Genomic DNA, 18300 nt, shown 5'->3' on the forward strand with positions numbered 1-18300 from the left:
TAAGATACAGAGTGGGAGAAAATATTTGTAAACCATGTATCTGAAAAAGGACTAATATTAAAGTACTCTCAAAACTCAAAAATTAAAAAACAATCCACTTAGAAAATAAGCAAAAGACATGAACAGACATGTCATGGAAGACAACACACGGGTGGCAATATTATCCCTTCAACATCATTAGCCCTTAGGAAAACGCAAATTAAAACCATAATGAGATATCACTACAGATCTGTTAGAATGGCTAAAATGAAAATAGCGACAGCACCAAATGCTGACAAGGATGCAGAAGAACTGGAAACTGGATCACTCATCACCACATGGCTGGTGGGAATGTAAAGTGGTACAGCCACTCCCGAAGACAGTTTGGCAGTTTCTTTAAAAATTAAACATGCAATTAACATATAACTCAGCAATTGCGCTCCTCAGTATTTATCCTAGGAAATTTAAGACTAACCTTCACACAAAAACCTGTGCACAAATGTTTATAGCAGCTTCATTCATAACAGCTAAAAACTAGAAAGCAGATGTCCTTCAATGGATGAATGATTGAACAAACGGTGGTACCTCCATACCAGGGAAATACTACTCAGTAAGAAAAAGGAATGACCTACTGATACACACCAACAGTTGGGATGAATCTCCAGAGAAATACGAGGAGTGAAAAGAGCCAGTCCCAAAAGGTTACATACTATAGGATTCAACTCAGACAACATTCTTGAAATGAAAAATTATGGAAATGAATAGATTAGTGGTTGCCAAGGGTTAGGGAGGGGATGAGGGTGGAAGCAAGTGGGTGTGACTATAAAAGGACAACATGAGCGATCCTTGTGGCTATGGGAATGTTCTGTATCTTGACTACATCAATGCTGGCATCCAGTTTGTGATATTGTGTTATAGTTTTGCAAGATGCTGTTTTGGGGGAAACTAAGTAAAATGTACAAGGAATCTCTCTGTTTTGTTTCTTACAACTACAGGTTAGTCTACAGTTATCTTTTAAAAAAGTTTAACAACAAAAAAATTAATATTAGTGCTTCATGATCTCTCTGGTAGCTGCTCCACACCATTTCTCCTTCAAGGCCCCATTCAGCGAGATGGCAGAAATTAGATCTCAGTCAGGTGAGGGTTTCCCTACCTGCTTATATCTAAGTTTCAGGGATTCATGAACGTGATGCTAATCTTGTGGTGCTGTCATCATCCATGCTGGGGTCCACCCAGAATAGTCTTCAGCTATCTGCTCACCTAGGATGCTGCTGAATCCTCCTCACCTTTGGGGCTGATGGGTCCACTCCAGGTATTCTGTTAGTTCTTCTTCTCGATGGGCTGCAGGAAGCCTTGAGGCCATCTCGGTTCTATTTGCCAGATACACTCAATGGGCGTTCCTACTTCACATACGCAGGGGTTGGAGGGACTCCGGGACTATGCTTGGGTATTGGGACACAGCCTCTTTTATTCGAAGGCCCCTCAGCCTATCTGGAATCTTCTTGTGTCCCCATCCCACCCTAGGTTCATTTGGTGCTTCAGGAAGGGCTCGGAGCCCCTTGTCAGACATCCATGGGTATCAAGTACCCTTTGCTTCCTTTGCGATTCTCCTCTAACCAAATTCAATGTTATCCACCCTGAGGGCAGAGAAGGGTGTGTGACAGTGGATATATTCTTCCAAATCTTATGTCTTAGGTCTGATCCTCACAGTTTCTCTCCTTGTTTCTCAGCATTGTGCTGAATCGCCCTTTTCCTGAGGGGATAAGCATAGAATCCCTTTGCTGCAGCTTAAATTGGTCACAGAGTAACAGGAAGTATGGAGGAAAACCCTCCTGTCAGTACATCAAAATATTATCCCATGATATTTTCTACCATCTTTCTACTCTTGGCCCACTCACTCTCCAACTTGTCTTTCCCTTCAGCTTGTGGCCCAGGTCCTGGAACACAAAGATATAGGCTTTGTGATGGTGGATGCCAAGAAAGAAGCCAAGCTTGCCAAGAAACTGGGTAAGTGTGATTTTTTGAGAAATATCAGGAAGAAACAAACATGTCTTGCAAAAATAGTACAGTTTAATTTCTTCTTGCATAACTGGATTATTTTTAAATGAACGTAAAATGGTCCTGCATATCTTAGTCTTGGATTGGGGAAGAGTTTCATAAAAGTAAATATTGGCCTGAATTGAATGGTTTCACATCAATCATCTAATATGTCTTTGTATCAGTTCAATGAAGAGGGTTTCTTCCTGCAGAAACTGACACTAAAGCTTCAAACCTCAGTTTTCAGCTCCCAGGTTCTCGTTCTCACCGCCATGATCACGTCATGTCTCTGAGGGAGATCAAATCTCTGCTTCCATCACCTGTTATTCCCTTACCTCGTGGCTGAAACAGCCAACAAAAGACAGCATTAATAGTAGTGACCCTGGGGTGCCAGTGGTTTCTAAATTTAAGGCTAAACCCCAGCTGGACATTATCACCAAGGACGAGAGGGAGGATTTAGATGAGCTATGGTTAAGTGACTACACAGTGCAAGCTGCAGTCTCTCGTGTCAATATGTCATGCTTAAGTGCCGGGGCACTTTAAGATTCTCACTCCTCTAATTCCAAGGAGAGAGAATATAGGTAACTCCTCTGGTTTTTGAATACACACATACATGTGCTGCCCGTTTTGCTTTTTCTGCATGACCAGTGAAGAATGGCTATTAAAAAAAATAGCAGGAGGTTATAAAACAGGACCTTTGAGGAAAGGTTAATTGGATTTGGGGTAGTAAGCACAGGAAAAGAAAAAAAAAAGACTGGCAGAGGCTCAGTAAATACCTTCAGGTACATGAAATTTCATTATCTTGGAGAATTACAGACAACTGTTTTCTATTTTATTTTCAAGAAGACTAGCCCATTTTTTTTAAGACAAATTTTAGGACAGTATTTAGGTTGGATACAAGGAAGAACTCATGACTATAAAATGATAATAAATTATTAAAAATATCTGGGGTATCTCTTTCCCTGGACACAAATTAAGGAATTTTTTTTCCCCTTGAGCAGGGGAGCAAAGTATGTTGAACTCTTTCCCTAGCCCAAAGCAATTTAATGAGTTCTTTCTCCTTCTCCAGGACCTCTTGATTCTCTAGACTTCTCCTTTCCCATTGTTTTAATGAGAAGTTGAATTTGGGAGAATTTCTAGTAACTTTAGTTAGAGGAAAAGATTAGGGTTCCAGTCATCTAAAAATTTATGAGGGACAAGTTGGGCAAGCGCCTGTAAGAATGGACTGATGGATATTCTCCCAGAGGAAGATGTGCTGGGGTTTGAAATGTCTAAATGAACCTTTCTCCAAGCTCAGCCTGGAGGACCTGGACCAGTTCTTTCCGAGTATTTTATCTTCGGAGTTCACAGGACAGTTGTATATGGTGGACCTGCTCCTTCGTTTTCATCCTCTCTTCCATTTGCCTGAGTTTGGTCTCCATCAGACTGTGCCTGAACTGGTGCAACAGCCCCCTGACTGGTTTTACTCAGAGCAAAATCCAACTGGCTGGTGTTCCCCATAGTACTCTCTGTGATCAGTCATTCCCGCTTCAAGGATCCCTAGTACACTACTCCTTTAGATTTACAAATGGTGCTCCGTTATGTGCCTGGAGCTCTTCCGATGTGCCCTGGGACACAGCAGGCAGTGGGCCAGACTTTCTTTCCCTAGAGGCTCTGCAGACGAGTTCCTTTGGAGAAAGCATTCTGCAGCTAATAGAGAGTTTGCAAACAATTAATCTAAGGAATTAAGGATGCCATGCAGTTGGACTCAACGCCAGCCTCAGCTATTTAGTATTCCTGGGGGTAATGCAGTTTTCCAGTGAACATTTGTTAAGTGCACAGCATTATGCCAAGAGTGATAGAGAGTAGAAAAGAAGATGCAGAACCTGCCCTTGCAGCATTCTCAGCTAACTGGGAAAAGTAGATGCGCAGAATTCAGCTATAACAGAAAAGCAAGCTGTTTGTTCTGGCCACAAACATTTATGGGGTGCCTGATGTGTCCAGGCTCTATGCAAGGCACTGGGATACCAAGATGACAGTGGTCCTACCTGTAGAGAGCTTACTGTTAGAGTGAGTACATGTAAATGGAGCTGAGAGAAGATCAATAATAGTAAGGGAGATTGGGGTGGTCTTCTTGGGAAAAATGAGTCCTTAACCTGGGCAGGACTTAGTGGGGGGGCTAGTGGAGGTCGCTCCAAATTTGGGGCATGAGGAGAACATCTGTGTAGAGAATCATGCTCTGTGATCCTTTCATATCAGCACGTGGGCAAGAAGCAAAGGGAATGCACAAGCCTTAAGAAAGCCGCTCTTAAAGGAGTGCAGGGCCACCCAGGGGAGAAGGTGAAGCATACGATTTAGCACACTAGGTTGTGGAGGGACTTGAATGACAGGCTAGGAAGTCAACTGGGCAGTGGGCGTGGAAATGTTCTGAGAAGGTAAGTGGGGTCAGCAGTATTTGGAAAATTAAAGCAGTGGTGGAGTGGAGAATAGATTTTTCTTTCAAGTTAAAGTCCAGGTAGAATTGTTGGTTCTTGACTATTTCAATTTGCATCTCTACTTTAGAAGCCCTTCAGAAGTGTGGTTTCTCAGGAATTGATTCTAAAGCTAATGCTGGTTCCACTGATCCTGACCCCACTGTCACCCAGAGACCCTGAGCCCGACCTCGGCCAACAAGATGGCTCTTCTTACATCGGGATGACCTGACTCTGTTTCTTCCAGGTTTTGATGAAGAAGGAAGCCTGTATATTCTCAAGGGTGACCGCACAATTGAGTTTGATGGCGAGTTTGCAGCTGATGTCTTGGTGGAGTTCCTCTTGGATGTAAGCATTTATGCACAGTGGCCCTGCACGGAGCTGTTTGGGTTCAAACATAGCAGAAAGTAAAACCCCAAAGTAAGAACAGATAAGCTGGATAAATGGACTGGATCTAAGACAGATTTCTCAGGCTTCACGAAAAACTAAGGAGTGCCTGAATCTCAGCACTATTTACTTCTACTGGGAAGCTGGCCCCTAAGTCACCTTAGAAACTGTTTTATTAGTGACCAGAGGGTCACAAATCAGGACTATGTAGGAGTAACATGTTAATTCTCTTAGCAGCTATACACCAACATCCCCAGAGGTCCCCCCGGCTCTGTTCCAGGGCTTCTGAAGAGGAGCTGGGGAGTGTGGGAAAGAGAGGTGGATAACCACCTGAAGATCGAGTAGGAAGAGGACTAACAATCAGCTGAGTTACCCTCAGGGCAAAATAAAGAGAAGCAGGGCTGGTGAGCCCCCCAATAACATACTCCTTCTCAGCCATGGAGGTACAACACCCTCAGATTTATGTGCTCAGGCCAATAGAGGAACTAATGCTATAAACATATTTTATCCATAGACAAACTTACACTTTCAATAACAGCTGTGAAGTGAAATGCTTTTGAACACAGATTCCTGAAGAGATAAGGAACGTCCACACTGATGGTTCCTCATCTATCAGCTCGTCCACGGTGGCCTATTGCCTCTTCTTCACAGTCTCAAAAGCCCAGAGAGAGTCAGAAGTGAGTTGAAGGCCACCTACAAAAAAAATGCCCATAGATTCTGCTTATCCCTCTCATTGATCCATACCTGCAAGCCCTAAAAAAATTGAGGGGGCAACAGAACAACTCCAGGCCAACAAGGCACTGCCCCAGCTCTGTTGGCTAAGTGGAGACTTTCAGATGCACACAACAGAAACCAGACTCGACTGCCTTAAACAATGAGCAACGTGATTGACCCACATGAATGGAAGACCAGAGTGAGGGCAGAATTAGATGTGATCAAATCAGGGCTCTAGCTCCCTTTTCTCTGTAAATCACAGAAAAAGCTCTTTTCAGTTTGTTGGCTTTGTCCTCAACTTGACTGTTCTCAAGTTGGTTACAAGATAGCCAGCATCAGAAGCTGATACATCACATTTCCTCCAATGAGGGGGAAAAAATCTGACCTCCCATTGCTCTCTTAAAAGGAAAGCAGAACTTTCCCAAAGCCTTTAGCCAAACTACCCTGAAGAGTCATTGGTCAGCATTGGGTCATCTGCCATTCCTGAATCAATAACTGGCAAGGGAAATAGAATTGCCCCCATGCCAATGTGAATTAAGGTCAGTTCCTCAAAAGGCACTGCTGCTGTGCTCATTGGGAAGAGTGGGATGGATGCTGAGGCCCCAAGCACAAAGTCCACAACTTCCCTCGGAAGCACTCTACACACGTGCCTGATTTCCTCACTGGGGAAGAAACAGTTCTCTTATGTGAACATATTTTGTGTGTGTGTGTGTGGCATTTCAGCTAATTGAAGATCCTGTGGAGATCATCAACAGCAAACTGGAAGTCCAAGCCTTTGAACGCATTGAGGACCAGATCAAACTCATTGGCTTTTTCAAGAGTCAGGACTCAGAATGTAAGTGGTGTGTCAACTCCAGCCTGTCAGCCTAAAGGTTCTTTTCCCAACAGTGTATGTTAGATTATCCATAAAGAGGATGGGCCATCGGCATGTCCTGTGCTGGTTAGAATAGAGGGAGAATCTTCCTTGCACCCTGTGCAAGGGGACGCATGTGCAGAAATTATGCAAAATAGGCAGAGGAGCTGAAAGAACATTGAGGCTGGGCCATGTTCTCTGGCATGGAAGGGGGGTTGAGTGTTTTAAAGAAGAAAGAAGAGTCTTCCTCCACTTTTTCCACCTGCCCATCTGCCAATGGGATTCTTCCCTAATATGAGGCAAATAGTGGGCTTTCTGCCTGATGTTGGCAGCTCCCATGGTCATCAGTTGGAGAGTTTCTCAGTCACCTGGACAGCATTAGAGGAAAACTGGGGTAGGGATGGGCTTAGCAGCTGCAGCACAATGTGGAAAATTGCTGGTCAACTCCTGCTGACCGCTAAAGCTGCCTGCAGCAGCATGGCCACACCCTTGGGTATACTCCCTTTGAAAGCTGTGTGGCCAGGGTTTGGGTGGGCACAGGAACACATCATAGCATCACCACAACCCATACAGGGTGAGAGGGTGGTGAGTGGGAGTCAGGAAGAGAAGGGATCACATTTGAGCACATTTTTTAAACTGCTTTGGCAGCACGGACCCAATGAACTAAGGTTTTTCTGGTGTCAGCCTCGGAGGGAGGGAAAGTGTTGGGGGAGTGGGCGTAACTATGAGAGTGAATCTGGTTGCATTAGCACATGGGGGAGGGGCAAATAAGGGCTGATTATGACCATTTCTGGAAACTCAAAAATATTTTGAAAGTACTTGCAAAGCTGTTTCTTTACCCAGTCTGCCAACTGGCATCCTTAGTCATCTCATCAACAACCCACCAATTTTCTCTCTCCCAACTTAACTGTCTTCTCATTTTCTACATGAAAGCCTCTATTCACCCTCCTTAAGAGTGTGTTGGGGGAAGGAGGCTGGCCAGGGAGTTTTGCCCCCATTCTTCTTTAGGTGACTTTATTTCAGTCTTCACATTTCTACATAGATGCTGACCACTCTGCAGTGATTCTCCTGCCCCTTTCTACGTTCTCCTCTTTATTTTATTTCCTTCTATTTCTCTTTATCTGTTTCTGTCTCCCCCCTGCCCCTCTTCCCAATGTTCCCATTCCTTTCCGTCTTTCTGTTTCTCTCTCCTCCATGGGCAGATCATAGTGGAAATGTGCTAATTTCACTTCTGAGTGGAAATTTCACTTCTGAGTACCTCCATTAAGCTCAGGATAGCAGATAAGGAGGGAGGCAAGGCAAGACTGGGACAAGAGCACGTCTTCCAGTTCCTATCTTCCCCTCCCCTAAACTAGTAACAGTAACAATTCCATTTAATTAACACAAACCATATGCCAGGGCCTATGCAGGAGCTTTATGTAGATGCCTTAATTTCATTCTCACAACTAGCCTGTAAGGTAGTTACCATTATTATCAGTACCCAATATCACACAGTTAGTAAATAAGTGGTAAAGCCAAGATTTAAATCCCAGGAATCTGGCGTTAGAGCTCATACACTTACCACTGGGCTGTACTTTCAAGACTTCACAAACTTGGTCAGGTCATGACCCACACAAAATGTGGTGATGCTTGTACAACACATAGGGGTAAACTGGAAGACATTCGGACTAAGGGGGAAAAATATTTTTTTACTTTCTTTATATAATATAATAACAATATACAAAATAATAAAAAGATATCAAACATTGCGTTGTAAAAATAAAATCTTTTTAGATTTTGAATGAGAATCTTGTGCTTCCTTCTATGAATATAGCTTTTGATAATTAGGTTTTATGCTTGAAGTAGCAACAGGCAATTCCTGATCAAGGTTTTAAATGATCTCTCTAAATTCTCGATAGTCACCATTGACAAGAGACTTTCCTGCACATGTGGATGGTGGCAAATGACACAACAGCATTCACTGCTTTTTCTTTGGTTGATGAACAATCTTTTCTTACCATTGACCAGAATTTAGATAATCCAATCGCTAAATCATCCTTCGAGGATATAAGCGTTCTTTCAATCTAACAGCTATTACTTTCCTTTTCAATGACAAATGTAGTGCTAAAATTTCTTATGATTATTTGAATAGATTTCAGATCCAGTTGAACTTTTTTGTATCATGTATTTCAAAATAATGATAAAGCATTTCCTTAGGAATACACAGTATTGCTCTACTGGTCTTATGAATTTTTCTTAAAATTTAAATAATAAAATTACTAGTGAGCCATTTCAACCTCCTTTTTAAGTTTGAATTTTTGCTTTTAAATTGATAAACTTTGTCAGCACATTGTGTATTTCACATGGTCCTTGCAATTTTCAATTAACTTCATTGAGGAGCTCAGCAAGGTCCAACGTGTTTTGAAGCCAATAATTTACCTTTCAAGAAGTTTTTCAAAGTGAGTATAATTCACAAGTTTTTTCAATTCATCTCTTAGCTCATAAACTCTCAATAAATCTCTCCTTGAACAGTCAGTCTGCTTTAGTGCGAAACAGCACAGACAGTTCTTCGGAACCCATTTCTTCACCTAAAACTAAAAAGAGAAGCAGATATGGAAGTTTAGATGTTATTGGGGTCACCTTTTTTATGACAACCTTTTATGTGGAATTCAGACCCACAGGCAATGTTTATATAACAAAGATTTTCTGTGAATAAATACTGCTTGAATCTCAAGATTTTCAGAATGAACTTGATGACATAGCCTTCTTGCCATTACAGCCTCACCATCAGACGTGAACTCAAGTGGTATTTACAAAATCTATTTCAAGTATTCATCTACTTCTTTGAATGTTTCACCCCAACAACTTGGTTTGGTTCTTCTTTGCAGGACAAATGGTGTTGTTCCAAGCATTTCTCAGCAGAGTTTCTTTCTAACTGGTGCTATTAACTATGTTCAGTTACTAATGACTGTGGACTCACCAATCTCCCAGACTGTTTTGATGTGGTCATCTTCTAGACCAGGGTGAAAAAAACCCAAAAAACATAAAAAGAAAAACTCTTGTTTTTTGGAGCTTTTAAAATTGCTCTTGTCTAAACTTTAAAACATTTAAATCGTTTTTTCCCTTTGAGATGGATATTTTGTGTTAAGGAGCCAGCTTGGTTTGCAGTGTGGTACAATTTCTTATTTTGATGCTTCCACATAAACAAGATATCTAAGCTGAGGAAAAGAAAAATAATGCAGAGAAATGCAAATTTGAGATAATACTCACTATATTGCCTAATTAGTGACAAATGTTTGTGGACTATTTTATCTTGTGACTATGATGATGTTCCAGCAAATACATTACTGTGGGAAAATAAAATAATTTTAGAAATGAAATCTAGTTAAACAAAAATACTGTAGAAAATTATAAGCCTTTATGGCTTCATAAATTGGCTTTTTAGAAAATGCATGTTACCTGCACTTTAAGACTTGGAAAAATAGCAAAAAATAAGCATAGAGTAGGCATTTAAATGTTAAATTTTATTTAATTCAGTATTAAAATTGTGGAAAACTGACAAAATATAAATATTATTTTCATTCATGTCATTCAAAAATATTTTGAAAATTTGGCTTTCTGAAGCTGTAAAGGCGTAGAGTCCCTTTCAATGAATCAATTTAATTCAAGTATGTCCAATTGTTATTTTTGAAAGAAATATTTTTTAATTTATAAAAACAAACAATAGTACATTATTAAAACCCATCAAGAATCAGATAGACTAGCAGTTAATATCTATAGGCATTAGAAAAAAGAAAGAACAAAGAAAGGAATTAAGGAAGGAAGGGATAAATTGGATAATTCAGAAAATTAGGAAAGTCAGTTTTATGCTCTTTAGAAATACCTAATATTAGCTTATGTTAGTAATACTGATTATGATGATTATGAACATAGATAGCAATCATACATTCCATTGATGTCAGTAAAAAATATGAACATTAGAGTGGATTAAATCAAAAGAAAAAATATTTTAGAGTATCACAAACCAAAAAAAATCACTGAAGACAAACAAACCTGGACTAAAGTAACAATAGCAGCCCAGGAAGATTCGCTGGGGCCGTCAGGGGAGCAGCCTCTCAGAGCTCTCTAGCTGTGATGCTTGCCAAAGTCTTAGGCAGAAAATAATGGTTATTGAACACAGGGAGTTTATAGAGGGAGCCATTGCTTTCAAATACAATTTTAACTACTATGAAATTTTGAATGGTTGTAGAAAACATTTTGCAAGTTTATCACCATAAAAAATTTATGTCTGTCAAGCCATTTGTGATCCACCTGTGGTTATCGCCCACTGACTGAAAGCATCATGATGTTCTCCCAGGCATCCGTGTCTCTCTGTTTCTTCTTGCCTTTGAAAAGAGGACAGTATCAGTGGGTGGGGAAGCTAGGAGCTGGTGAGGTACCCAGGGAAGCAGTTGTTGGGAATCCTGTATTTCTACTGTAGTTTGAGGATGATTGGTCAAGGAAGTTTAACGGCACAGAAGGCATTGGCTTTGCAAATGATCTCAAGTTTTTCTTTAGAGCAAGAATAATGGAGAGACAGTGAGAAACTGGAAGGATTTAAAGCACGAGTTGATTGGAATGGTCTTGGGAGAGAAAGATCCTAAGAGATTTGGGACCAAACTAGAAGGATCTGGAAGAACCAGGAGGCTGTATCTTCCAGGAAGTTTGAACATGAAGGTCCATATCCACCTTAAGCACGTAGTTATGGATGCTGGTGTTGAGGCAGCATGGCAAGAGCTTCCTGGGGGAACAGAACTGATGGTTAAGAATGCCCAACTGGGGACAATCTGGAGCTAAAGCATCAATATCAAATGGGGAAACCCCTCAGAGATGGGGAAGAAAGATGAGGAAATGCTAAGGTAAGCCTATAGTAAGCTAGAGGCTGAAGGCTGAACCGTTCTGGAACCTACTTCAGAAGGAAAAAGAGAGATCAAAGTAACTGGAGAGTCAGACTGGGAAAAACCAGGAATGAGCTGGTCAGCATAAAAACAGGATGTGAGGGCAGAAAAAAACCTTGAGATCACAGGAGATCAGATAGAGTAGAAGGCTAGATCAGGTTTCCTAGGAGACAACTGCTGCTCCGGTAAGGCTAAAGGCTCAATGACATTTTGAAGCACCAACCTGGGGTGTTACCTTGTTCCACCCTTCTGCATCTTAAAAAGGATATAAACTGGCTCTCCAAGAGAAGGGAGTTCTCTTGAGATGGGTCTAGGCCACGCTTGCATCAGGGTAGGAGTTCATGGAGATGGGGAAGGGTTCATCAAGGACAAGCGGGTCAGGGAAGTGGGGAACAGAGCATTCTGATGGAACCCACTGCTGCTTTAGATAGACATAAATGACTTGGGTATGGCTTTAACCATTTCACTTTCCATACTCTCCCACCTTTCCTCTATTCATTCTCCAAATCTTCTGCCCAACTTCTTCCCCTCCAATCTTCTACCCCAACCATCAGTCTATATGATAGATTTTCTGACAACCCAATTACTTTTATGAAGATGAGCTCATGTGAATGTGTATCAGTATGTACAGGTATTCTTGTAAATTTTTCAACCCCTCTCCCATCTTATTGCACTTACCTCTATTCTAGCAACTATCACGTTGCTTTGTGATTCTTTAACAGTCTATAACCCTCTGTGGGCTGCAAGCCTTTGAGATCGGCGTCCTTATCTTACTCATCTTGCTGTCTTCTGAGCCAGCATTATTCTTGAAATGTTTTTGATTGAATATTAGAAAATTCTGCATGTTCCTGGAATTCTAGCATTCTAATGCCTCTGATGGTTAAGGGATAGGGAATTCCATGAAAAGGAAAAAAGTTAATCTTGTTAAGAATGAATCATAGGATCATTGCCCCTCAGGATTATGGACTTGATGCAGAATAATCACCACCACCTCCATTACCCTTACCAATACTCTCACAACTAAGGCTTGAACAGGAAAGTCTTTATGAAGTAACTGTCCAGCTGTAGTAAGGCACAGCACAGCCACACTCACATGGTCTCATGCCTATTTTGACCAATTTAGACTCAAGTTTGGGACCAGAGGCAAGCATAACCTTCATTAATTTTAAATCATCCTCTCAAGGGATCAGATTAAAAAGAGAAAACTTGAAAAGAGGGAGAGAAAAACAAGGATTTTCCAAAAGGGATAGTCCTGAAGAAATTTAAAATACTTCTGTGATGTCATCTTGAGTGAGGTTGCTTTACATACTAAGGTGGATTTTCCTCTTACTCAGTACTCGTTTATACAGCAGGCTGCACTCTCTCTAGAGGGCACACTTAGAATTAGCGGAGAGTTTGAGCGAAAGAACTTTCTCTCCTGGTTTGGAATTTGACATGTATTTTTCTCTCCCTTGTCCTCTTTTGGTTACTTCCATTTTCTCCTTTCTGTCTACCAATTTCCTAAAACACATAAAAGTGTAGTACAGAGTTCTTTTGGAACATTAAATGCCAGTCAATTCAAACTCCTTGGAGGAAACTATGGGTTTAAATAATACCAAATAATTATCTATCTAAATAATATCTATTAAATAATAATTGTTAATATTAATAGTTATATTAGATGTTAGATATGAGTGATTATCTATTAAATAATTCAATCAAGATTAATTGGCTTCCCACTCTCTCTACATGATTAAAAAAGGGAAATTTCTGCAGTGTGTATCTTGAAAATGTCTCTCCCTTTTATCTTTTTCCTCTTAGATTATAAGGCTTTTGAAGAGGCAGCCGAACACTTCCAGCCTTACATCAAATTTTTTGCTACCTTCGACAAAGGAGTAAGTATCCGTGAAACCTCAATTTGAACACTTCTGTAGGTGCAAGGATTAAAGTTTGAACTTTCCACCACCTTTTCTTTTAGCAACATTAACCATCCTCCATCCATTAACACTTTCTCCAGAAGTGTTAGAAATATGTCAGTAAATCACTACGGAATGAGAGATGAGTACAAAGATGATTAATTCAGAGGATGGAGGGTATTTCTGAAAACATCCAATGAAAAGTGATGAAGCATTCTTTATCACCTTAAACACTAAGAATGGGAAGCGTGTGAGCCCAGAGTGTGCCAGGACACTGGCCGCTGCTTGCTTTTTGTTTAGAGTATCCTCTCCCTTCCTAGGGTTGCGTACTTCCCCCTCTCCTGGGTTAGGATGGGGGGTGGAATGAGGAGGAGTCCTGGGGGCTTCAGAAAGTCACCTGCATCTTCAGGAGACGGCGTTGATGCACTTGTCTACCATGCAATTGCTCTTTATTTTCTGGATGTGTCAAGTGCTTTTATATGCCAAACAACAGCAGAGATAGAGGGATCTTTAATCAATGGGGAATTTATTTGGGGTCTACTGTGGTCTGAGTACTCCACTCTGGCTCCAGTTACAACTAAAATGGCTACTATTTATCAACTGCTTTCTGTGTGTTGGGCACAATTTGATATATTGCATTTATACTATCTCTAATCCTCTAAACAACTCTGAAAAGTAAGAACCCCCACTTCCCAGATGAGAAAAAAAGATTTAGAAAGGTTAAGTAATATCCCGGGTCTCCAGTCAGTTAATGATAGTGCTAAGATCCCAATTTAGGATTATGAGTGCCCAAAATGCATGCCCTTTCCTCTGTACCATACTATTAAGTAGAAGACTCTGTACCTTCCCTTGAGATTCAGCGTGCATACCCACGCACCCACACTCATGCTCACACTCACAACCACGTAACATACTACATACATGTAACGCACCCAGCACATACATACACAACACACATACATATAACACATACATAACACATACAATATATACACTTACGCTTGCACAACACACAAACATAACACACTCAAGCATACCCACACTCACATACTTACAACACCCACAATACACACACACTCACACATCCACACATATAATTCGCACACACACACCCCCAACTAGAAGCCCTAGATCACCATTTTTACTAGAACAAATAAATCTAGGACAAACTAAGTCCTGACCAAATTCCAGTAAAAGTTCATCAGAGAGTGTCCTGCTGGGGAGTAAGGCAGTTGGTGAGCAGTGCTCACGGGCCTTTATGCTATGAGGAGTTCAAGTATTCTGCAAAAAACAAGAGGAGGCCTGTAGGTGCTGGGGCCTCCTGTAGGGAAGGAGTATGAGAAGAGATTGCATTCAGTTCAGACACATGTTGACCCACTTCAATGGATATGGCCCTGTTTAGCAGCCTGTAATCCAGAAGAGAAGTCTATAATCTAAGTAATATAATCTAAACTTGAAGAAAGTTTACCCTAATTGGTTGGATTAGAGTTGGGAGAGATCTTGAGCAAGAATACCAAAAAGAATAATAATTATCACCTATTAAGTGCTTTTTGTGTACCAGACTTTGTGCTAAGAGCTTTACTTATGTATTCTCATTTAATCCTCTCACCACCCCTGTAAAAGAGGGATTAGTATGCTTCATCTACAGAGGATGAAACTGAGGCCCGGAGAGATTAAGTGATTTGCTCATGGTCACATAGCTGGTGAGTAGTGAAGCTTAATATAATCTCAGGTCAGCCAGACTTCAAAGTCAATGCTCTGTACCGCTATACTCCAAAGAAGCAATGCATGTAAAATGTGTAGCTGGCAACTGGCACACAGTAAGCATTTGGTAAATGTTAGCTACCACTGTTGTTCATAAAAGGCAGTCATCTAAGCCCAGGAGGGTGGAGGTTGGGAGAGGATAGTGGTGGAGAAGGAGAGGTACAGAGAAGCTAAGCTGAATCCATCACTGATGTTTAATTATGATAGGCCAGGAGTGACTAAGGTGGCTCCTGGGAAAGAACTCATCTGAGGGGAGAGAGTCAGGCAGACAAGCTTGGCCAAGCAACAAAACCTCAGTTCTTAGAACCGAGTTGAGGGTAGTGTCTGCTTTCAGATGTGCCTCTCAGCCCAACCATACGGCTTCATGCCTGTGGCCCACGGAGAAAGGGAGGTCAGGCTATAATTAAAAATTCAGGAGGCTCTTCACTAAAAACTCTGTAAGACACTGAGTCATAAGAGGCCCTGTTCATGTAGCCTTGTGGGACTGTATAACATTTACAGTCATGCGCTGCTTAAAGATGGGGATATGTCCTGAGAAATGTATTGTTAGGCAATGTTGTCACTGTGCAAACATCATAGAGTGCACTTACACAAACCTAGATGGTGTAGCCTGCTATACACTTAAGCTAGATGGTACTAATCTTATGGGACCACCATCTTATATGCAGTCTGTTGTTGACCTAAACGTCATCATGCGGCCATGACTGTAAAAAGAGAGAGACACACTCTCTACCTCCTTGTGGAACCTGGGGGGAAGGGCTGTTGCACACAGAGGACTTGATGCCATTTGGGACTTAAGAACTTGCACCTATCAGTTAGAGAGCTGGGGGATAATAGTGTCCAAAAGGAGGTGGTGGGGTCCAGAGGCATGGCTGCACCCAGTAGAAGCCTCATAACGTCCAGCAGGCGGTGCTAGAGCAGAAGAGGTGGCTGAAAAGACCTGTTTGTGAGACACACCTTAGGGAATCCCAGAGGGACCTGGGGGAGGAGAGGCGCTTTGTAGAGGTTTGAAACCAGGAGAGCCAAGGGCCTAGGAAGCACTAACACAGCCCCGAAGATACAAAACCAATAAATATATTATATTAAACACATATATATGAGTTGGAGAACTGTGAAGAGGGTGAGATGTCAGGGCTGCTGGAGTAGATTTGGGAGTTAGGAGTTTCCCACCACAGTCCATATTGGTATCTCCCAAGGAACTTTTAAAACCATGCATTCCTGGGCCCCACGCCTGGAAATTTGGATTTTTTAGGATTGTGACCAGGCCTAGATATATGCATTTTCAAAAAGCTCCCTGGGGAATTTTACCTGGCGCACAGGTTTGGGACCAGCACTAATCTATGGCTCCTGATCCTGAATCAAGCCCCATGAGGGCCCAACCTCTCTAAAGCAAACGGAGCAAGATAGAGTCTGAGGGCTAAGGATGGCGTCTGCTCTGCTGCACCTCACAGCCTGAAACATGTCGGTTCTAACTACCCCATGTCTCGTTCTTTTCTTGGAGTGAATAGTGAGAAGCAAAATCATTTTTTTGAATGATATTGGGGCAAAAGAAGCTATGATTATCTAAACCAAGTTAATGGAGAAGACAGACGTTGAGAAAGCCTAAATTCACTGAGTTGGTTTCACTGACAACAACTGAAATGGCTTGCCAACTTGTAGAAAAAACATGTATCAACATTAATACACATGCAAATGTCAGGAAAATGGCCATTGTCTTTGGCAAAATCCATTCCAACTAGTTAAAAAAAAAGGAGAAGAAAGAAGCATAAAAGAACTCATTATATGGACCTCTTCAGCTTTTAACAGTAAAATCCATTCTTACATAATTGTACTATCTATGAACCACGGCTGGTCCCAGAACAGTACCTTGGATACAGTTGGCCCCACTAAATATTTACTGAGTAAACGAAGGAATCAATGCCTCAATCAATCAAATCTCCTTCAGTCTTTACCATGCAAGACGCAACGAAACGAATGAAAGAAAGGGATCCCCTGAGACTGCAAGATGAGGGCACTCAGTGGTGGTGGTGAGGATGCAGTGAACAGGCCTCTGGAACATTTTGCTCAGGGTTCCCAAGACTGAAACTTAAGAATGTCACAATCCAGCTTTACGTTTATGGTCTTAACGGTCTTAACACTGCAGACCCAGATACTGGCACTCAAGGAGCAGGGAGAGACACACATACACACGTATGCACACTCACAGGCACAGGTGCATCTACACTGCTTACCATGAGGGAGGTTCTGGTGAGGTCCTCTTCACCTTTAGAAAGGCTTAATTCTACAGACTGTGAGGGGGGATGACTTGATGAGAGCATGTTACAAGAGGAACAGGGGAACATCTCACTAAAATACGTGCAGAGCCAATGTCGTATTTAAAGGGACATATATTCCTTTCTGTACCGTCTCAAGGACAAGGTAGTTTTCAAATGAAGGGAAAGTGGAATGGAGGCAAATTGGTAGTTCAGAACATTCCACTGCCTGTGTTTGAATCCGGGCTCGATCCCCTTCCAGGCATGCGATCTTTACAAACTGCATACTCAGACTGTGCCTCAGCTTCATCATTTGTTAAATAAGGATAATAATAGTTCTTACCTCATACAATCAAACTGAGGATTCATAAAGTAATCAACCTAAAACACTTTGCAACAGTGCCTGGCACACAGTAAGCACTCCACGTGCTCGCTCTTATTACTGTTTTCTTTCATCCAGTCACTTCACATAAGCAGTTTCCTGGTTCCTACACTATGAAGTAAGTGAACTCAGAAAACCAGAATCCAATGTCATTTTCAAGCCCATTCTGTGGGACGGGCCCAGCTTTGAGAAGAACCCTGTGTAAACCCAAACACTGGTTTTACAGTTGCTATTTTCACCCCCATGCTCCCCACCCCATCATCCACACCACGTCCCCCCACCATAAAAGAGGAAAGAAGTAAGAAAAAAGCCCACACTTCCTTGTCTCTTAAAATCAACATGCCCATAAAATCTCCTTTGACTGACTGTAGCTCTTCACTCAGACTGTTTGCTTTATCTCTGAGTAGGATGCTGGCGTTTCTGGACCTTAAGTACTGTCAGAAATGTCTTAGAATATAGTGACCTGGAATTAATAGCAATTGACGACAAAAACCATGCAGATGCCAGTGTTTCCTGAGAATGGACGTCCTTGTGTAACAGCTTATGTAACACCCAGTTGCCCCCCCCTTCCCCAATTACTCCCTGCTGACCTGGGCCTCTGCACCATTGGTTACCACCACAGGGCGTCAGCTCTTAGGCAATTCCTCTTTAGTTTCAAGGGAACCACTGTT

General features: G+C 41.7%; 1 protein-coding gene and 2 long non-coding RNA genes across 6 annotated transcripts in view; 1 reads left to right on the top strand and 2 right to left on the bottom strand.

Moving 5' to 3' along the window:
• The window catches only part of CASQ2 (calsequestrin 2), a 62666-nt gene that overhangs the window by 20160 nt on the left and 24206 nt on the right, over positions 1-18300 (top strand). For 3 of the 4 annotated variants that reach the window (XM_005610291.4, XM_070267171.1, XM_070267172.1), the window contains 4 exons: positions 1902-1986; positions 4714-4814; positions 6291-6402; positions 13137-13210. In XM_005610291.4, the coding sequence (XP_005610348.1) occupies positions 1902-1986; positions 4714-4814; positions 6291-6402; positions 13137-13210 (372 nt within the window). Of the gene's footprint in view, positions 1-1901; positions 1987-4713; positions 4815-5419; positions 5531-6290; positions 6403-13136; positions 13211-18300 lie in introns of all 4 variants that reach the window. The other variant, XM_070267170.1, reaches the window with a different exon arrangement.
• On the bottom strand, positions 5423-8972 carry LOC111773547 (uncharacterized). Its single transcript, XR_002808129.2, has 3 exons — positions 8839-8972; positions 7982-8087; positions 5423-5546 (listed from the first exon to the last, which is right to left on the bottom strand). It is a non-coding gene; the product is annotated as an uncharacterized lncRNA (long non-coding RNA).
• LOC138924105 (uncharacterized) lies at positions 10453-12145 on the bottom strand. The gene is made up of 3 exons (XR_011438745.1): positions 12015-12145; positions 10711-10784; positions 10453-10547 (listed from the first exon to the last, which is right to left on the bottom strand). It is a non-coding gene; the product is annotated as an uncharacterized lncRNA (long non-coding RNA).

This window comes from Equus caballus, chromosome 5 (assembly GCF_041296265.1).
Source record: "Equus caballus isolate H_3958 breed thoroughbred chromosome 5, TB-T2T, whole genome shotgun sequence".
NCBI lineage: Eukaryota > Metazoa > Chordata > Mammalia > Perissodactyla > Equidae > Equus > Equus caballus.